Source organism: Sinocyclocheilus rhinocerous, unplaced genomic scaffold, assembly GCF_001515625.1.
Source record: "Sinocyclocheilus rhinocerous isolate Xijiao unplaced genomic scaffold, SAMN03320098_v1.1 scaffold3407, whole genome shotgun sequence".
In the NCBI taxonomy this organism is placed as follows: domain Eukaryota; kingdom Metazoa; phylum Chordata; class Actinopteri; order Cypriniformes; family Cyprinidae; genus Sinocyclocheilus; species Sinocyclocheilus rhinocerous.
The window spans coordinates 45,964-68,806 of record NW_015653079.1 but is presented as its reverse complement, the minus strand read 5'-3'; the positions used below and the strand labels follow the sequence as shown (position 1 = coordinate 68,806).

Genomic DNA, 22,843 nt, shown 5'->3' with positions numbered 1-22,843 from the left:
AATGAGCCGCTTTGTGATATCACAAAGCCCGGAAAACAAACGCTGTAGTCCAAACGAGCCGTTTGCTGTAGTTCTTGAAAATGGATTTTTAAAAAACAAAATATCTCCCTTTAGAGTGGACTTTGAGATTTGTAACTTTCTAGATCTTTTTTATGCCCAAACATACACACTACACACTGACTAAAATTAAAAAAGTGAAAAAGCATAATAGGACCCCTTTAACAAAAAAAACTCAACCCTCTTTTTATTTGTGGTATACTGTCTCAGTCTAAATTACATTCAAATTGGTGTTTTAGAAAGCCAATCAAATTAGAATACAATAATAATAATAATAACAACAACAATGACAGTAGTAGCCATATATTGTAAAACAATTGTACTGTAAAATAAATGAAAATGAATATTTCATAGGTACATTATTTTTGCTTTACACTGCAGTAAGGACATTACAATACTTCTTTCCTAATTTCTACACTTGAGAGATATTTAGAATTTGGACTGCATTTAAACCGCTAGCTGTCAGCAATTCACACTGCACTTTTAAGCTTTTATTTTGAAGGAAAACTCCAGCTTCAGTGAAAACAGGCTTACAAAAACACGTCTCACTACAAATCTAGTGAAACGCTGTAATCATCTGATATGAAGAAAAAGCATAACTGGTGTCTGTTGCGTTCCCAAACGTGCGCTAAACTCACAGAATGTGAAATAAACGAGTTCACTGCATTCATTCAGTGTGAACGGAGCCGTTCTGAGGTGCGGCAAAACACCGGATCTCGAGCTGATCATCTGAACGAAGTTCAGCTTTGAACTTCGCTTTGAAACTTGAAAGCGAACTTGAACTTTTTTGCTTTGAAACGCTCAGCGCAAACAGACTTGATTAAGGGATTAGGCCATATTGTGCTTTCGGTTTGAGTTTGTTTGACAGATACTGTGCCAAAGCATAATGGCCCAAAACACAACTTTAAAAACCTTTTATGTTAGAATAAGAAGTTTAAATATATTTTAATAACTACATTTTTTGCCGTTTCATATCGTCATGTGACCATGATAATATAGAGACAGTTTTGCTATCGTGATACCACGATATTGATAATATCGTTACATCCCTACCTTTTATGGGTAGATAAGGTACATAGTCTTCCTTTTGAGGGTGCTGCCCAATTGACAAGCTGTTTTTTTTTATTTATGATTTGTTTATGATTTATTTTTGGCGTTTTTGCCTTATTATTATTATTATTATTATTGTGATAGGACAGTATTTAGACAGGAAGTGAAGTGGGAGAGAGAGGGGGGTGGGATCGGGAAAGGTCCGCGACCCGGGATTCGAACTTGGAACTCCGGAATGTCGGTGCGCTGCTCACGAGGCTATCAGCGTGACATGACGAGCTGTTTTACACTGAAAAAAAAAAAAAACTCTGTGAAATCAATGCAAAACAGGCATATGTGGCTGCCAGAGCTTTAGTGTAAAAAGAATACAGTTTTACAGATTGAACTTATATTTACAGTAAAAAATATATAAAATATACAGTTCATCAACTGAAATATTGTTAATATACCAAATGACTAAAATTGTAAAGTAGCATTTTTACAGTCTTTTACCATTAAAATTACAATCAGTTTTTACAGTGACCTATAAAGGAGCACTTTTTACGTTTTCGAACAATGTTGGCTGCAAGATCTCATTCACATCACTTCTGCATGTCTTATCCTCCCTGCCAGTCTTCTGCTGTGAATTGTGGGAATTGTGGTCATACTCTTTCATGAGCAGAAGAACTCCTGTGTGAGGCACGTCATCCTCTATGGCAGTGGTGGCAGTGGAGAAACGCCACATTGTCTAATATAATCACAAATGTTGGCGTGTTTCTCTTCAGCTGGATTTATTGCTCAAGCCTCCATGGAGGTCATAAAAGAAACAAGTCTTTTGAATATTGTGCTGTCTACAATGAGCCTAATTTACAACAAACGGAGGCGTTCTTACATAGCACACACTGGAGTCCAGGAGATGAGTGCAGCTGTCAGTGATGTGATGTGTGGCGTCCGCAGGTCGTTCGGTGTGGTGCTGTGGGAGATGCTGACCGGTGAGATCCCGTATAAAGACGTGGACTCCTCCGCTATCATATGGGGCGTGGGAAACAACAGCCTGCAGCTTCCTCTTCCTGAAAGCTGCCCTGATGGCTTCAAAATCCTGCTCAGACAGTGCTGGTGAGAAACCAAGCAAGAAAGAAAGAAAGTGTGCTGAATGTGCAATTGTAGTAGATTTTATAACTGTACAGCAGATAACATGTTAATGGAAAAAAGCCACTTGAGTGAACTTACAGAGAATGCACTGTTAAGACTATTGTTTCTTAAACACCTAAAATAGACTTAAAAAAAATGCAGTTTGTAATAATGTCAAATTAAAAGTTTTACTTCAAAGTGCATTTAAAATAATTAAGTTTTAATACTCTTTTGTCGTGTTTTAGAAAAGTACACTTATTTTGATGTGCTGACTAACATACTAAAGCACATGTAATATAATTGTAACTGCAGTGTGTTCTTTAATATTACAGAAACACTTTACAATACGGGTGCACAAATATGCATTAATTCATGCTTAACTAATCCACAGATAATCACGAGTTAATGTATAACTCATGAAGAGCTAAACCATTTATTAATGCTTACTACATCAGCAACTAATGAACATTCTATATGATTCATAGATTAAATAATAAATAAATAGTTATAAGTTAAATGTGTTATAATGTATTAGTTCCCTAATAACATATTATATTAACTAATGATGTAAATTCATGTGTTAATTACCGCAGTGGTCAAAGTTTTGTACTTCAACGTCCAGTTGTTTGCTTTAATTAATCATTAGCTTACTTAATCTATGAATCATACAGAATGTTCATTAGTTGCTGATGTAGTAATTATTAATAAATGATTTAGTTCATCGTGAGTTAAATATTAACTCGTGATTATCTGTGCATTAGTTAAGCATGAATTAATGCATATTAGTGCCACCGTATTGTAAAGTGTTACCATATATTTAAATGCAAAGTTCAACAGAAATGATATTAAAGTATATTTTAGTTTATCATCTGTACACTTTAACCATATTTCAAAGACTAAAGAAGTAATTATGAAATTATATATAAAAATGTCCTGAAGTCCTACTTAAGTTCAGCGAATTACATTTAATATAAATTTAAACTATAATACATTTACATGCAATTCAGTGTCCGAAAATATTTCATTCAATGTGTACTTAAAGTGTACTTTTTCAGAGGGAAAAAAAAGGAAGACAAGAAAGAGTTATGTGGAAATAGATTATCTCTCTGCAAAATGTCAAGGAAAAGATGCAACAAGCGGAGACTGTGTAAGTGTCTGGTGGTAATTTGTAAGTGACTTTTGTAATGCTAATATGTGTGTGTAGGAACTGCAAACCCAGGAGCAGGCCGTCGTTCAGGCAGATTCTGCTGCATCTGGACATCGCGTCTGCAGACGTGCTCTCCACTCCGCAGGAGACCTACTTCAGATCTCAGGTGAGACGCTCGTTCACCTCTGTACAACCACACCAGTCATGAGTCGCCAAACAGAGAGTATGGACTTCTGTTTGCCTAGAAATGGAACAAGACAAAGTATGTTGAGAATCTAGTTCAAAACACCTGCGAGGTTCCTGGAAATGCACTTTAAAAATGCTTTCACCATTTTTAAGGAAAGTGACATTTTTGCAAAAAATGTCATGTAGTGTAACCACTATGAAAAATGTTATAGTATATTTCCCTGACACAGTGCAATTATTTTAATCAGTATTTTTCAGGGTAAAAAGTATTTTTTAGGAGAATCATGAATTACTATTACTATAATTTAAGTTTTTGGAGTGTCACGACACTCTGAACCAGGCATGTACTGGCCATCGGGAGCACTGAGACATTCCCGAAGCAAGGGAGACCTCCCCCATGTTAGGCGCTGTCTTTAAATTACAGCGCATGCCAAACTGCAAAAGGCAAATAGCCTGCTCCAAAAGTGTGAAGCGGTGCTACCGATGCATCTGCCAGCCGCGCGCAAAAGCAGAGCGGGACCAAACAGTGCAAGTCTCTTGATCCACTCAGAGTCGTGTGATATGAGAACATTAAAGGTTCTGTAGTGATGACAGAATGTAATAGCAGTCAATTTACTGCATTCTAGCTCAAAATCAGTGATTTACTGTCAATTTTCTTTGTGACAAAAAAGGTTGTTGCATTTGCCATGAATTCAGTAATATCTATCATTATTTATTTCTGTCCTGTTTTATTTATTCATTTATTTACTCCAACTGAAGGCCCTGTAACCCAGCAAAGCATTCACGGGGAACTCGTGGGCCGGATTTTAACCCCAGTCCAGCCCTGATCTGAACTGAACATGTCTCGTCATGCTACATACTAGAAGAGCATACATAACAACATACTAGAAATATACATTCTAGAATAGACTTAAGTATGAACTGAATGTAATGTTTTAGACAATTTCATGTCATGTAATGTGTTGTAGTTTCAATTCATTTTAAATGCATTTAGTTGAACATCAGAGTGCTTCTGACTAATTTCATATAACTTCCATTCTCTTTGAAATGTGGTTAAAAATTACTGCTGAATGTATTGACAAGCATTTATGGTATAAAGTCATTTCTATTGAAACATTGGTCATACATTTATTTTTTAAGTTTAAAGACAAATTTAATCTATATTAACTATATTACATGCAATATTGACTGGCTTTTGTATGCAAGTCAACTCATCAAATAAGTGGATTTAATTAAAAATGACCAAATTTATTAAAACAATGATTTCGAATGTAACTAGAAGTAAAGCAGATTTTGAGTGCGTCACTAAATCCACCAGATGCCGCTCTGAAACAGTGTTTTGTAGCTCAGCACACAGTTGCCTGGTCAGATCACACTGCTCTTGGTCACTTCAGTTCATCTTCAATTGATCTTTAATTGTAGATTATTGTGGTAACACTTTGTTTTAAGGACCAATTCTCACTAGCTGCTTATTAGCATGCATATTAGCATATGCCTTATTCTGCATGACCATGTTTTAGATCCCTTAAACCTACCACATTTCTAAACTTAACAACGTCCTTACTAACTATTAATAAGCAGCAGGAGTTTACTAAGGGGAAACTCTTAATTAATTGTGAGTGTAATTAATAGTCTTAATTAATCTCTTAATAAATAGTGAATAGGCCTACTTCCCTATTCTAAAGTCTGACCATTATTGCATTATACATTCAACACAGAATTGACATTCTCTGACAGTGTCTGATAATTTAACTATACATTTAATGCTGTGATTTCCAGAAAACAAAATAGCTGCAATACAATTTGAATGAAAAGTAATTAGTGGCTAGCTTGACCCACTTGATATATAGAAAAAATATGAAAATATTTTACTTTGACATTATTGCAATGTGCACTTTTTAGAAGTGTACTTAAGTGTGCTAACAAACATAGTCATGAAAGTGTCTCTATTTAAAGTGCCCTTTAATTTCATTAATATGGTATTAACTCCAAGTTGCTTTTAAATGTACTTTTAAAATTTGAAGTACTACAAGTGCACGCTCAGTACAATTTTCAAATATTTAAAAGTGATGGGATTTTGTGAAAAATTTCTATACATATAACACAAAACTATGCCAAATTTTCTTTTAAAGAAATTCTTTAAAACATTTTTGACTTCATGCTTTAATAATATAAAACATTTTACATCAGGCTAACATTCAAGTCACTGAGTTAAATTTTTTTTAGAAATTCATAGAAAGGACAAAAGTGAGTGCCACATCATTAGCCCTTTAAACAGTGTTGTTAAAGCAAAAGATAATGACTGATGCTGATCTGAGATCTCTGTATGCGAGTGCAGGCCGAGTGGCGTGAGGAGGTCAAGCAACACTTTGAGAAGATCAAGTCAGAGGGCACGTGTCTTCACCGTCTGGATGAAGAGCTGATCAACCGGCGACGAGAGGAACTCAGGTCAGCAACAGATGCATGCACATAACACTTTGTTTTAAGCTGTCCTTGTTACAATGTACAGTAGTTGTACATTTAAGTACTGAGTATTATTAATTACCAACATGTACTTGCTATAGGGTTGGGATTAGGGTTGGGTTTAGGGTTAGTTGCATGTAGTTACGCATAAGAACATTGGGACAATGTAAAATAAAGTGTTGAAAATGAATGTATCGCAATTTATCACAGTAACCTAACTCATTTTTTGATGAGAAGATCAAGTCAGAGGGCACGTGTCTTCACCGTCTGGATGAAGAGCTGATCAACCGGCGACGAGAGGAACTCAGGTCAGCAACAGATGCATGCACATAACACTTTGTTTTAAGCTGTCCTTGTTACAATGTACAGTAGTTGTACATTTAAGTACTGAGTATTATTAATTACCAACATGTACTTGCTATAGGGTTGGGATTAGGGTTAGTTGCATGTAGTTACGCATAAGAACATTGGGACAATGTAAAATAAAGTGTTGAAAATGAATGTATCGCAATTGATCACAGTAACCTAACTCATTTTTTGACTGAGACATGCTATTATGACATAGGCTGAATATTTGATGAGGTGACTCGTTGTGTAGTTATTTACACAATAACTGTATTTTTACAGTGAGAGAAGAAATAAAGCAGTGGGCATTTGCAGCGTGACCTTGTGTCCGTTACTGAGCATGACGTCTGTCTGACTCATTTTAACAGGCATGCTCTTGACATCAGAGAACACTACGAGAGAAAGCTGGAGAGAGCCAACAATCTGTACATGGAGCTCAACGCCGTGATGCTGCAGCTGGAGCTCAAAGAGAAAGAGCTGCTCAGGTAAAACACACTTATATACACCTAAAACATACACATGTAGCACTTCTTTTAACCCGTTTAATATGACTATAAAATAATTACTATTATTTTGTAATTATTAATAAATAAAACATTTAAAAAATACCAAATAATATAAGAACTATTCCATAGAAGACAATTACATTTCTGTAGATATTTTTGTTGGATGCAAGTTTTCAAGTTACCCAATAAAGTTATAGTATTGTTATTGCTACATACAGTGTATTGAGGAAGTACAGATGCTGCCTTTAAAAATGCAATCAGTCAAAAACAGAATCTTGCAGACATGCTTATTGGAAATTTTATACATTTGTTGTGTGTCACTCAATATGCACTAGATGGCGCTTTGAAACAGTGTTTTGTAGCTCAGCACACAGTTACCTGGCCAGATCACTCTGCTCTTGGTCACTTCAGTTCGTCTTGAATTGGTCTTTAATTGCAGATGATTGCATTATATGTTCAACACAGAATTAATATTCTCTGACAGTGTCTGATAATCTGTCAACTGTACGTTTAATGTCATGCTTTCCAGAAAACAAAATAGCCACAGTAAAAATGTGAATGAAAAGTGATTCAGTCAGGACCACTTCTGAAAATAATACATTTATTGGCAATTCTTGAATTTGACTCTTAAACATACAAGACAGTTTAAAGGGGTCATATGACATTGCTACTCCAAAGAGAAAGGAAAAATTTAAATCGCATCATATGACCCCTTTAAGATACATCCTTTAGGCATGAATCCCCCAGCCTGACAATAACTAAATATTTCTTAACTACGCACATATGCAGAAATACAGCAATTACTAAATAAAGGGAGTGACATGAAATTCAGTAATAAAAGTTCTAGAAGAACCCAAACTTGTATTGTGGAGGTGGGTGCAGATGTCTGTGCGGCAGACTGAAGAGTTTGAATGGTCTTAAATACAGTTGTTGATTAGTGTAGGTAGAGTAATTGATCAGCTGGTAGCAATCAATAGGGTAGCAATCAGTGGTCTGCCTGAGCTACGCTTCAAATCCGTTCGGTCACTCAAGCTCTATTTAGTAGCTAACCTGCTTTATATCTAGAAAAATATTATGTTTAAAAAAAAAAAAAGAAAAAAAGACGACTAAAGATTTTTCTGGTCAACTAGTAGTTGTCCATTTTAAGCAATTAGTCGACTAATCGCATGTTTATATTAATAAACCATGTAATTCATAATAATGAGCCTTTAATTGCCTGTAGCCTATCAGCGCTCAAGAGCACGAATAAAGCTTGACACAGTAGAAGTAAAGGTAATGAATGCTTCAGGGAAAAAAACAGCACAAAAGAGTGCCTTAAGAGGTCCTATTATGCTTTTTCACTTTTTGAATTTTAGTCAGTGTGTAGTGTGTATGTTTGGGCATAAAAAAGATCTACAAAGTTACAAATTTCAATCTGTGGATCCATTGTTCCAAAGCTCAGTGAACTGATTCGGGCCCTTTTATCTATTTATTGAAGGATCTGATTGATGTGTGTTCAATTTTGACTCTTAGTGTTTCCACCTGGGTAATTGTTTGCTAATTGAGCTCAAGCTGTGCTGACTTGAGTGAACAGTATTTAATGCTAGTGCTTTCTAAATTACCACATGGTGTAAGCACTGAGAAATGTAGGGATTTGTGTGTAGAGTTTTGCAGTAACAGTTCACCACACATTTTCACATCACACTCATGTGTTAAAGCAGGGGAATAGTGTTTATAGTTCTCCATATTTTACTGGTGATAACTGAGATGACTCCCCATTTAAATAAAGAAAGTGGTAGCGATCGGACAGGTAGGATCTAAACCATCTTAAAGCCTGCCCTTGAATACCTGTATAGTTTTGTAATCGATCTATGAGTATGTCATGATCTATGGTGTCGAACGCAGCACTAAGATATGTACTTATCTGTACATAGTAAACGCAGTTATTTTTCAGCGAGTGGGGGGTGTGCCCGAAGCGTGAATCCATATTCAGAAAGGCACGGAAAACAAATAACGTTTGCTAACGGTTGCCTTGTTACATTACAGTACTTAAAATTTCACTTACCACATAAACATAGTAAGTAGGAGAGATGACTGAGCACCACTGACAAAACATCTAATCTTGTAAAATGTGTGGTAAGTACTGCTGCTCCATAGTATAAACAGAGTACGTGCAAACGTGAATCTCGAAAGTGAAAGTGAAACTAAAAAGAGATCGTGCACTCAAAAGCAATTTCCATGCCAGGCATAATAGCGTCTCCCCGATGACCGCAATTTATATAGGCCTACAGTATAATTACCGAATGATATAACTGTGAGAGAAAGTATTGAAATATATATTGTCCTCCCATCTCGTATTTATTCCCTTTAGAGGTTCGGGTTCCGTATACACCTCATTTTCTTTCCGAAAGCGGTATTGGGATGCGGCGGATTGCGGGGGGATGCCATTGTCTATCGGCCCAACCCTAGTCACCACTCTAATATGTCTTGCAATATCCGTGCGTGCGAACGTTCTGTGCGATCCTCTTGTTCAATATTCTCGGGTCTGAATCCGGCTCAAATTGATATGGTAATATTGACGCCATCCTTATCTATACCGGAGCAGACAGAACTTGCTGCTTTGGCAAGGGGCGTGGCAGTACTGAAACACCGTCTAAGCTGTTCGCCAATCACAGCGCACTGGGACAGCTAACCAATCACATCACATTACGTTTTTCGGAAGGCGGGCCTTCATCAAATCTGGAACTAATTGAGCCGTTTGTGCCAGGCTGGGGAGAAAGTTATTGTAATAATGTAAATTATGTGAAAAATAATGCGTTTTTCGAACCACCAAGCATGAGAGCATGTCCTAGTACACCCCCAAAACAAAATCAAGACTTTGTAAAAGAGCATAATAGGACCCCTTTAAAATTACAAGAATTAATTGATAAACTAGTGTTTTCTGTATTTTCGGCTGCAGTGATGAAGTCGACGACACTGACTCGTCATCTCCACAGTGAACGTGCAAGTTTCATACAGATTACATAATCTGAAAATATTTGTTTTCCATTTGAATTAGGTTCATTTAAAAGTAGACATTTTGTATAGATATATTTTTCATGTTTGTGTGGCACAGAGTTTTGTTTCTTTTTTTTGTTTTTTTTGACATGTTCAAGTTCAACTAGACGGCAGAAAGCTCACCCTGTTCATTATTTTACAAAAGCACAACGTTTGTTGTTACTGTGAGTGCACATAAATGAAAGTAGACCTTTTACAGATTCGAAATATTTATTGTATTATTATATGTATTATATATTATTACTCTTATCTGTATGAGCGAAAATGACGGAGTATTTTAAGTTAAAGGCAAATGATCACACATGCAGTGAGCGCACTACTGTTCAGCTTCCACACTCCGCACAAACACTTCAATAGCGCACATTTTTCTAGGTTAATGTTAAAGCCAGCAGCCATGTAATAATGCTACTACTTACATGTTTCAGATGATAAGCCACATTTGAGGTCGATGAACGAAACGTACATTTGCATGTCCTGACCGATGTACTGTAATTACCACATAGACCAGCTATTAATAATCTGTCCATCACAGACTACATGACTTTGTAACTAGTATTTACTGTAGCGATGAAGTCTTGTTTATTATCAGAAGTCAGAAAGAGCTTTATAATTTGACTTGACAACAGGAGCTTCCAGTGCAGAAGAAAGTATGGACATAGTGCATGATAGTGCAGACATACATAGAATCACACAGAAGAGATGATAAGAGAGAAGAGAATATAACACTAATATAAGAAAAAAATTAAATTAAATAATAATGCACTATATACAGAAGTAGAAGTATAGGGGGAAAAATTATTATCGGAATAAAGCCGATGAATTGCTCCACCAGCTATGAGCAGTCATGATCCACCACAGAGAAAGATAAATCTAGACAGAGCTCTCATTGTCTCTGTCAGTCCTTTCTGTGTGAGCTCATGTTTAGGCCCTATTCTGTGCCCTATTCATCGAAAGTGCTCCCACGTTACTCGGAGATTATTAATATTCAGTCAAATCAGCTCCTGATACCTTCATTTATAACACTGTGAAGTGCTAATGCTGCTGTGTTATTGATTAAGGAGGGAACAGTGTCTGGATAAGAAATATCCTGGTCTCTTCAAACATCACCCCTCAACCACAGTGGACAAACTCATCAAGAAGAGAAGCGTCCCTCAGAAACTGCCTCCTCATGGCAAGAGGTAAGAACAGGCAGGATCACTTCACACTAGCTCTCATTTATTAATAATTACCTGGATAGTTTGTGTTTATATCCACAGCAGAACTAATTCATTTCTGCCTAATTCCCAACACGTATGTACGCACATGAATTTGTTCTTAACCTGATTCAAATTTTAATGAATTTGGAGTATTTTAAATGAGCGATAGCATGAGGTTAGTCATTGAGACACAGTGTACAAAATCACCTTGTCCGTGTCACGGTGTCACACACACGAGTTTTTTAGAAGCTATACTTACAAAAACAGACGTATACTCCACTTCAAGTTCATTTTATTAAGTACATTTAGGTTCAAGTACATTTTCTACTTTTCTAACTTTAAGTATACCAACAATCAGTGTACTACTAGTAGTAAGATGAACTGGTTGTTAATCCAAACTGCTCTATTCCAGCTCCTGCTGTTAAAACATTTATTATTAATAAATCACATTAACTTTGCACTGTGGTCAATAAAAACATTGAGACAAAAGGTCAGTAGCTCCTGTTTATCGCATTTAAGTTGACAAAAATAAAATTTTATTTTATTTTTACAGCTTTTATGTGCATATGTGAAGTTATAGCTGTGGCCCGATAAGCTCGAATGCATAAATGATTTATGTTAATTTTTTAGCCAAATTATTAAGCTGATAATATAATTATGTTTTGGATGATATTATTCATATTGTAAGGTAATGTCTATTATTTTTGCCAAGTATTTCAGAAGTAAATAAATGGACAGAGTACTAATGAAGCACATTACTTGGAAATATTACTGATTGACTTTAAGTCAATGGAGTCTAATGACAGCGGCTGTCAATGATATCTCCATATTCATGGCATCATCATTTATTCATTCTGTGCTGCTGAGCTTAATCTGTACACAGAGGCCATTCATCAACATGAAGAGCTGTGCGAGGCGATGGGGGCATCAGGCAGACAGCAGAGACGGCACAAAAATACTGATATTAATCAAGTACCTATCACAGGTAAAACTCCGACAATGAACCCCAGGCCAAAGTACAACACTGAACATCTGGTCACATGTTATAGCAAGACTTTAATACGCAAACTGTCATGCCAGTGTTTTTTAAATGGTCACTTGTGACTCCAAGTTGGGTCTAAATTCAGTCTTGCAACACTTGCTCATGGACACTAGGGAAAAATAACATAATATGACAAAAAATGACCCAAAATACATTAAATATAGTTTCAATATTAACAAGGATAAATAATTGTTAATTTATTTAGGATAAATATTATCTGCATTTTATTTTCATTTTATATTATTAGTTTGGAAACACTTTATAGTAAGATTCCATTCCAACTACATTCACACAAAAAAAAAAAGGGTAATGCTAATTTCAACATCTTCTAATGCCTTATTAAAATTAAAAAGTTTTTTATTAAAATGTTTTTACTGTCACGATGTCACACACACGAGGGACGAGGAGACGCTGGAGAATGCTTTTAACAGGACTTTATTGGAACCAAGGGAGACGAACACAGGAAGACCTTCACCGGAAGACGTACAACAGCGGACCGAGAAGTAGGGACTGGGAACACTTTAAATACACACAGGAGGAGGGGATCACGAGACACACCTGGGAGCAATGACACATCATGGGGAACACCTGGGACAAATGAACTAAACTAATCAGGGGAGGAACAGGAAACTAATCAAATAAGGGCATTGGAAGGCACATGGGGAGCAGGACACACACAACACATGGAACAGAGTCTGACAGTCCGTGTCCACATTCAGTAATATGTACAATATGTATTACATGCCCTTCAAGTTTTGTGTCTTATACACAGTTACACAATGTAGAGGTTTGTCTTCTAGGTGAATGTATGTATAGAACAACATATGAGTAGTTCCAGTTTCACTGTAATTTCTCAAAAAAGTCTAAAGTAAATAGAATGTGTACGTGATTAAATGTTTGGAAAAGTATGTTTGATATTTCCATAAACATGGACACGACTGAACATCCTAAATGCATGCAGTCCCAAAGCAACATTATTCTGGGGAATAAGGATGAGACTTATAATAACTGTTGCATTTTGCACATATTGCATTATAGGCTAACATTACTGCAAAAAATGTACAAAAGAAACATTTGTCAAGAGAAAGTTCTTGGACATTCCTTGACATGTAATCTACTAGCAAATACAGTATATTGTATACTACAGTGTTTCCCAACCTTTCTTTAGTCGCGGCACCCTTTGGAAATGTTAACAAATTTGTGGCACCCTACAAAATTAATTTTGTCACAATATTTGAATTTCTAACTTCGATATGATACTTTGAAAAGTATAGATATTCGGTACAGCAGGGAAGAACTGCAAAATATACTGTCATACAGATATTTTTAATATTATAAAAAAAAAATTGTCCATCAATGGTGGCAATCAGTAGGCTAATTTCTAATGAAAAGACCAATTTATATGACAGATTTTAATGTAGGCTTTTATTCATATGTAAACATTCTGAGATAGCTAGTTATAATGTTAATTAAACAAAGTTTTGCTCAATCAGTGTATTTTTGATTTTACAGTTGGGTAATTTTGTTGCAGTAGCACGAGATTGATTGATTTAAAACTTTAAATTGAATAAAAAATGACAAGGAGGCTAAGCAGTTAATAATAAAGTAAGAACAAATAAAGAAATGACTAATGATAGCACAAATAAAAAATAACGATAGGCCTACAAATTAAATAAATTGCTTTTTAATTTTTCAGGTAGGTCTAACACACCAGGTATGGATATGGCAAGACTATTATTAGCCCTCGAGCAGGGCATGCGAACGCTCGAGGACTATGTACAAGAGTATTTAGATCTATATTATTTCTCTGATCTGCCAGACTGTGTCCTGATAGACTTTTTCTGCGAGGGCATTAATCAGCCAGTAAAGTCAAAGCTCATTCGAGAGGGTCCGCGTTCGTCACTCATTCAGTTTATGGATTATGCTTTGTTGACTGTTGGTTCATCATTCACTGTGGGTGTCACGGAGGAACGCGACACCGCATCCGCTCGCAAAATGGCGGACACAACAGTGCCCCATTATGTCACAGCTGCCAATCCTGAATTAAGTCAAGTCACAGCTGATCTTCCTGAGTCAAGTCTAGTCACAGCTGATCTTGATGAGGCAAGTCAAGTCACAGCTGATCTTTATGAGGCAAGTCAAGTCACAGCTGATCTTCATGAGGCAAGTCAGGTCACAGTTGATCGTCATGAGTCAAGTCAAGTTACAGTTCATTATCATGAGTCAAGTCAGGTCACAGCTGATCTTCCTGAGTCAGTAAGGCACACCTGTGCAATAATCATTCTGTCTAATCAGCATCTTGATATGCCTCACCTGTGAGGTGGATGGATTATCTTGGCAAAGGAGAAGTGCTCACTAACACAGATTTAGACAGATTTGTGAACAATATTTGAGAGAAATAGGCCTTTTGTGTACATTCAAAAAGTCTTAGATCTGTGAGTTCAGCTCATGAAAAATGGGGGCAAAAACAAAAGTGTTGCGTTTATAATTTTGTTCAGTGTATAATAGCTGCTTTTTTGAACATTTTAGCAATTTAAAAATATAAAAAAATGATTATTTTACACGGCACCCCTGCTCTCGACAGACGGCACCCCAGTTGGAAAACACTGGTATACTACATAGCAGCTGATTGACCTCTGCTGTAACAGCAGCCACTACTTTGGTGCAGTGTCCTGCGGGGTTCAGAGGTCCTCTGAAACCCTCCACCTCCCCCAGCACCACCTGTCTAGATCAGTTATGGGGATCAGCTTAATTATGTATGTCGGTTTCTGCAGCAGCATCAAGTCTTACATTCTCATTGCTGCATGTTGGTGTAAGTTTTGACAGTAGCAGATGCACATAGCAGATCAGCAGATAAACATAACCAAGATTTTTTTTTTCATTCAGGTTTTTATATATAATACAGTAATAATATATAATAACAATTTATAATACAACAAAATATTTCTGATTAGTATAACTCATTATGCTGTTACACTGTAACATGGGCACTGTAATATGTAATGTAAGGTATGTTGTTTAACCAATGGCTTTCTTTTTTAACTGCCATATCCAGACCTGACCTCCTGAGATCAGAGATCATTCTCCCCAAGATGGACGCTGGCGTACTGCAGGTGACTGTCCCGCCATGTGCAAACCGAGGACCTACCTCACCTAACCGGGCCCGCAGGGTGAAAACTCGTCACCGGAGGAGCGGCAAGGGAAGCAGCGGGGATCTGTCAGGGCCTAAGCACCCTTCTGCCCCTGCTAGCCGAGAAAGAGAGCCCCCGCTGCCCAACACAACGACGCCCGCACCGCCCCTCGCTGAAACTGCTTCAGGGGCTGCGATGAGGGAGGGCCAGCTGGAGCCGCCCCCGCTGAAACTGTCCTCGTCCAGCCCAGATCTGCTCTGCTCCACCCGCCGCGCTGAAGGCGGAGTCAGTGGAGCTGCCACGAACGAAGCCCTGGGCAGAGAGCCCGGCGGTGGAGCTGAAGCGGGGGCCGGTCTGGACGAGACTCCACCCAGAAGCGACACGGCGAGTGAGGACGCCGCTTCACTGCCGTTCTCCAGCAGCCCTGATTCACCCTGCTGTGGCAGAAGTGGAGCGGTGGGCAGAACTCATGTAGGAGAGGAGAGAGAAGAGGGAAGCGGGGCGGTGCGATTACCCAGAGGATCCAGCGGCAGTCATCTGACTCCATCAGCCATACTGTATCGAGCTGCTATCACACGCAAACAGGTACGCATCTCTCTACTTTCATTCTGGGAACCGACTGATTATAGTCTTATTTAAATAAAGGTGACTTGACTTGGCAAGGGACGGTGCATTTCTTAGATCTCATGACTGGTCACCATTGCTTTTAAGTTTTTCACCATTTTTCCTCACCTTTTCTATCACTTCTCAATTAATATGAGCTCATTAGACTTGAATTAAAAAACAGTTTCATTAAGAGGTTCAGTTAGCATTTTAAACAATAGGACAATGCTTAACATGCCAACTACACATTTGTATTTGTTATATTTAGTTTAGTCACTTTCATAATAAAGCAATGATCCTCAAGAAGCCGTGGTTTACTCTTCTCCAAGTCATGCCTAACAACGCCCCTTAGCTGTTATAAATTCACTGTAAACCACGGCTTCACAGGGCTTATTGCTTTTATAAAATGGTTATTCCATATATGTAGCTGTCACGTCACGCTGTTGAGGAAGCATGCAGGAGGCACGAGTAAACGAGAACTGTCTTTAATCAAGGAAACTCAGGAGATAATCCACAATAGGAGCTTGAGCCAACACACGTAGAGAACAAGTAGACCTGACAAACACAAACTGAACAGACTGGGACTTTTAAACACAGGGCAATCAGGGGAACACAGGTGACATCAATGGAACATAATCAAACTAAACGAGGACAGGAACTTGACCAAATAAGGAAACACAGGAAGGACTACGGGGGCAAAACAGGTCCAAAAATCTGACATTAGCAAGGTTTCACAAAATAAAACAAAGCAAATAAAATGTAATGATATTAATAAAAACATTATTCTACCGCCAAACAATGTAGTTCCTCAGAAACGGTTGTGTTTGCAACAAAGTGGTTACCGAGCAACACACAGAACAAACAACAAACAAACAAAACAAACTAACAAACAAACAAAAGTAATTTACAATAGCTTTGATCATGGCTCAACCAATCAGAATCAAGGACCAGAACTATCGGTTTTATAAAAAAGTATTCTTTGACAACAGAAGTGTTGAAATGACTGATTAAAACTAAATAAATGGCCTCCGATTGTATCTCCAGTAACTCTGGTGCAAATTAACCAAAAGAGAATTTGATTTCAAAAACTGTAAAGGGGGAGGCCTTATTACAGAACTTTGGACCACGGACATCCTATAACAATAAACTTCTGCTTAGTGATGATTGCTCAAAGAAGTCTAAACAGTGTTGCCAGGTCTGCGTAACAAAACTAGCCCAATGGTCAATCAAAAATAGCCCAATGACCATATTCCAAATATCAAAACTCAAAATCTGCAATTCCCATACCTAAAGTACATATTTTACAGTCACTGTTATGCAAATTGAAATCTATATCGCAGTGGCGAGCGGTGACTTTTTTAACTGGGTATGCTGAGTGCTAAGATTAAGACCAACCCCCTCCCCTCTCCCCCTCCTCATCGGCTTTTAGGACACACTTAAAGAGGGAAACATCATGGCAGGTGTCGATTTAAAAGGACTCACAATTCCTACCTTATTTGTAAATGAAATTCATCTCCAATCCTTCTTCTGTCGTTTCAGATTTATCCATAGTTAGCCTATTGGAATGCTAGATAAACGTCTAACTGCTTTTCCAAGTAAAAACAGCCAAATAATGTTTACACGTAGTTATGTTATGATACGTAATATTCAGATGGTGGGGAGATGGGGGAATCCCCCAGTCTGTATGTCTCTGCATCGAATAATTATTATTATTATTTTATTCCCACTCCCACCCAGGTGACACTACTCCAATAACAGACCAAGCAAAACAATAAAAAATAATAATATCTTTAAAATATTTCCAAGTAATGTTGCAAACAACAATAAAATCAGAGAAGGATTTTAACTGTAAGCAACACAAGCATATGAAAAACAAATGTATTGTTTCCTCTTTTTTCCTGATGTTTGTTATTATTTAAAATTTTAAATACATTTTTATAAACTTTTTTTTTTTTTTTAACATTGTCTATCTATGACAAGATATGTTTTCAGTGGACTTTCAAAATTTGCTTTGCTTGAGAAAGCATGAAAATATACAATTACTTTGTTTTTTTCACTTGATTTAGTCGAGTTGGTTTTGCATCAAACACAATGTAATCTTGGCAATCGAGATCTGGCAGCAACAGCGCATCTTTCCGTTTGAGTGAGCGCTTCGCGGACAGCTTACCTCGCGCAAGAAATCATGTGCATGCCAGCAAAACACTGAGAATGCGCAACAATCCTGACGAGTCATAGCAACAGAGCAGAGGCGCGAAAGCTGTTGTGAATCTGCTTGCCCGGAAGCTTCCGTAACTGACATAGATTTACAGAAATAAATAATTTTATGTACTTATTCCCAACACTTTATTAAGCTTTAAGTTACATCTCAAATGACAAGGGATCAACTTATAATCATGTTTATATTAATTAGCCTGTGAACTCATTCTCTCAGACAGCATGGGTATGTGGAGCATTCGCAGCTTATATGGATGGAACGCCACTGCTATATCGTAGTGATCATAAACACAGCTCAAAGCTCCTTACCAGTGGCCCTCCCTCACAAAACTTAACATCTACCCCAGTTTTGTAATTGGTAGAGTATAAAATATTTCAGTACAAGCTTTTCAGCCAAACAGAATTTATGCAATATGTCAAACCATTAACCCTGCGGCAACAGTTGAAAATTTGCCCAATTCCATGGGAAAACCGCAGACTTGGCAACCCTGTATTTAAGAATGTGACACGCAATGTTAACTAGACCAGCCTATTGATAGACCGATCTAAAAATGAGCAGACCCACTGTAAACTGTTGATTCAGTTGATATTCACATTTATTTAACTTGAGTCAAACCAGTCAGTTTACATGTTACCACATGAAGCACATGTCACATGATCAAACATTTAGTAGTTTTAAAGGAGAGCCTATTATAGAGTACATTTGAGTAATGAATGATTTAGGAGTAATACATTTATCACACTGCAGGTTTGTCGCAAATACAAAGAAAAAAAACCCCAGCAAAACAGCAACAATCAAAATGCAAAAGATAGTTAAAATAGGCATATGTGAAATTTACGTTTGTTATTTTTGCAGTGCTGTATTGGGCCTTAATCATTGAGCATGTCTGAATGAATTGTGTTGAATTCCACCAGCGACGTGGCGTTTCCTCAGAAGAAGAAGAGGGCGAGGTGGACAGTGAGGTGGAGTTACCAAGGAGACGGTAAGAATATAATCATTTATTCTTTCTGAAGTATTTTCTGTGTGAACTAAGGTAGTTAGGAGTTGCTTTATTTATTTAAAGCACCCATAATAAAATAAGGCCTTGTTTTCACCCACTAGGTGAGCATTGTATGCCTGGTCATAGCACACATGCTAAGGTGCTCAGTTATGGAAACTTGTTAGATCAGTGTCTCCCAACCCAGTTCCTCTAGGACAGTATACCGGGAAGCAAAACGTACCTGGATGACCTACTGCTTGCACATTCGATGGACACTACTCTCCCATGAAGACACGGGAGCCACTTTATTTTACAGTCTGGTTCCACGTATACATACTATGTACTTACTATAGTGATTACAAAAACTGGGTAATAACTAGGTACTAAACCTTATCCTACCGCTAAGCCTAACCCATGTAGTTACCTTACATTACCATTACTTTCTTAGGTTTTTAACAGTTCTGATTTTAATATTCCCTCGTTTAATGGTTTGTATGTTTTCTATAATGTTAATTTTGCAGACGGCCGACCAGTATAACCAAGTGCCAATCAGTATCCACTTTCAGCTCCGAGAACCTTTCCGTGTCCGAGGGAGAGGAGGGCCACACCACTGACCACTCCCACAGCGGTACGCCAGACGTGGTCAGCACCAACACCGACGAGCGACTGGACGATCGCAGCGATGACCTCATCTCCCAGGGGTCTGAGATCCCTGTTGATATTACAGACCCTACTCTGTCCGAAAGAGAGGCCGCTGCCCTCGAACAGGAGAGGGCCAACTTTGACCTGGAACAAAATATCCTGGAGGTACCAGTATTGTGTGAAACCTTTCAAAACATATCGCCCCGAGAAAAACAAATGTTGCAGGGTTTTCCAAACCCGGCTCTGGAGGTCCACTGCCCTGCAGAAATTAGCTGGAGCAAACACACCTGAACAAGCAATTTGCAGACAGACTCTGTGTAGGTCAGACCTCCAGGACCAGACTCTAGAAGCCTGCCTTCTATTTGAAGTTTTTGTTAATGACTGTGTTCGTTTAGGCAATCTTAAGAGCTTCATATATATAACATGTCCAAGAGTTTAATCACACTCTTTGTCCTGTTCCCAGACTCGCGCGTTGTGTGAGGACTCGGACTGTGACAGTGCTGAACTCGACCAATCAGGGAGCGGAGAGCCAAGTCGTCCCCCGAGCGCAGGAGGCTGGGGCCAGGGTCCTCAAAACTGAAACGCACGCACACACACACACACACACACACACACACACACACACACACCAGCACACACTTTCACTTTTAGTTGCACCAAAGCGAAACGAACACAGATTTTCGTGAAACACGTGTGCGCACACATCCTCTGAGAAACGCAACTACACAAAACGACTAGCCACCTTAAGAACAAATACTCCCACACTGGTCATAACAACTTTGGGATCGTAAACTGCCTCGTGACCAGGACGTAGCCACGGAAAATATAGCAAGACAAGATTAGCGGCAAGCTGCTGCTAGAGATGAGGATTACAGGAACTACGTGAACAGATCAATGCAATTAAAAACTTCAGGGCATTCCCAATAAGCAGCAATGATGTTATCATTAGGTTTGTGCTGTTGTAGTGCAGACAGACTTCCTGGTGGGCCAGAATCGTGTCCGTTAATGTGTCCAAGTCTTGTGGTTAGCAGTCGATGTAAAGTCAGAGTCTAGATCGAATATGTAGTGCTGGATGAAACTCCTGATCACAGGAATCTCTGTCCTCCAGCCTGGATAAAGTAGTTTTGCCAAAACTGCACCCCAGTAATCTGTTCAGACGTGACGGAAATGAAGTTGCTCACAGTTTGGGACTGACTTCACTACTATGTACAGATGCTTCCTTTCCAAAGCATTTACAAGGTGCATATACAAATGTGATTCTATTATGACTATAATGCCCTGAATTTCTGTAAATATATATTTAGTAGGCTAAATCTAAGAAAACAAAAAAGAAAACTATTTGTTAACATAACAAAAACACAATAAAAACGGTCCAGTTTATACTATTCTCCTGTGCTTGTGCCACCCTACCATGGCAGCTCAGATCGGTTTGGAGATCAGCAGGTGTGTAAATGTACAGTTATATATATATACAGTATATAGAGTCAGGTTGGCTTTGCTAGTGCAGGACTGTAAAACCCTTGGATGCAAGTATACACAACACAGACTGAACGGCACATATAATTGTACAGTACATGATTTATGATACGGAGATACCTGTTCCAGCTGTCTGCTCTCCTCTTACCTCTCAGATTATCTTTCAGTACTTTTTCTTTCATAGGGACATGCAATATGTACATTTCAACCTAATCTGAAGAAAGCACTTTTATTTTCTGCACTGTAAAAATAAAGTAAAACGAATAAATGACAATAATTTAATGTATATGAATTTTAGCTTGCCAGATGTAGGTCTGAGAAGGGTAAATTCCCGAAGAACAAATGCATGATATACATTTTTATGTATTTAAATTTTTAAATCAATTGTTTTTATACATCTAAAGAAATGTTTGCACCTTTTTTACCTTGAATGTGTAATAATATTGTGTTGCTTGTAGGCACTTTACAGTAGGATGTTTATATACATGGACATGATCACTTTCTCATGTTGCACTGAAAATGTATTTATGATAATGATGATGGTTCAATAGATGCAAATCGTCTCTAGGTTACGTATGTAACCATGGTTCCCCGAGGGAATGAGACGCTGCATTGAGAATCGCTTTGGGAACGCCCCTGCGTGACCGCGTTCTGAAGCACGTGTACAATCAGCATATTAAGCCTTTCTTGGCCTACTTCCTGGAACGGAGTAGGACAGAATGCCTGAAGTACTATGGCCCCTGGTGAAGAAGTGGGCACCTTAGGGACATACCTGACCCTTGGGTAAAGGAATGCCCTAACCATGCCTGGAGCAAATTCCAGGCACGAAACAGAAAGTGCCTGAAGATCCCCGATCCTTTTTAGTGAGGAAATAGCGAGGAGAAAGATGGTCTTGAGCCTGAGCAACTTGACCGAAACTTCTTCTATGGGTTCAAAGGGGGCATTGCATAAGACCTCCAGAACCACAGCCAGGTCCCATGAGGGCACCTTAGTGCGCTGTACCGGCCTCAGCCTCAGGGTGCCACGGAGGAAACGAGTGATAAGTGGGTGACCACCCAGAAGGGCGTGGTAAGCAGCTAAGGCCGCCACGTATACCTTCAGAGTGGAGGGAGATAACCCTGCGGAGAATCGCTCCTGCAGAAACTCCAGAATTGTATTGGGCAGTTGACTGGGTCTTGCAGTCGCTGTCCACACCATGAAGCTAAAAGTTTCCACTTCAAGGCGTACTGTTTCCTAGTGGCGGGAGCTCTGGACTGGAGTATAGTCTCAACAACCTCAGTTGAAAGACCAGATGCTAGGAGCTGTGCCCCCTCAGGGGCCATGCCCACAGCTTCCATAACTCCGGGCGGGGGTGAAGAATGGCGCCCCCCGCCTGAGAGAGGAGGTCCCTCCTGATCGGAATCTCCAGCGGAGAGCCGTCGAGGAGGGACACCAAGTCCGAGAACCATACTCGGGCCGGCCAGAACGGGGCTACTAGCAACAGACGGACCCAATCCCGGCGTACCCTCTCCAGCACTCCCGGGAGCAGAGCGATTGGGGGAAAAGCGTACAGACGAAGCCTCGGCCACGTCTGCACCACTCGGGGTGGAGCCTCCATCCCCTGGGCCTCAGCCCCTGTCTCGACAGGATATCTGCCCCCTGATTTAGATACCCAGGGAT

General features: G+C 38.8%; 1 protein-coding gene across 1 annotated transcript in view; it reads left to right on the top strand.

The window, feature by feature from the left end:
- The window catches only part of LOC107715569 (mitogen-activated protein kinase kinase kinase 12-like), a 46,103-nt gene extending 24,376 nt beyond the window's left edge, over window positions 1-21,727 (top strand). Inside the window, exons 7-14 of the mRNA XM_016521714.1 lie at window positions 3,422-3,530; window positions 5,889-5,998; window positions 6,727-6,843; window positions 10,959-11,078; window positions 15,194-15,854; window positions 19,002-19,069; window positions 19,588-19,873; window positions 20,172-21,727. Of these exons, the coding sequence (XP_016377200.1) occupies window positions 3,422-3,530; window positions 5,889-5,998; window positions 6,727-6,843; window positions 10,959-11,078; window positions 15,194-15,854; window positions 19,002-19,069; window positions 19,588-19,873; window positions 20,172-20,288 (1,588 nt within the window). The 3' untranslated portion in view covers window positions 20,289-21,727. The remainder of the gene's footprint in view (window positions 1-3,421; window positions 3,531-5,888; window positions 5,999-6,726; window positions 6,844-10,958; window positions 11,079-15,193; window positions 15,855-19,001; window positions 19,070-19,587; window positions 19,874-20,171) is intronic.
- Window positions 21,728-22,843: the final 1,116 nt, after the last annotated feature.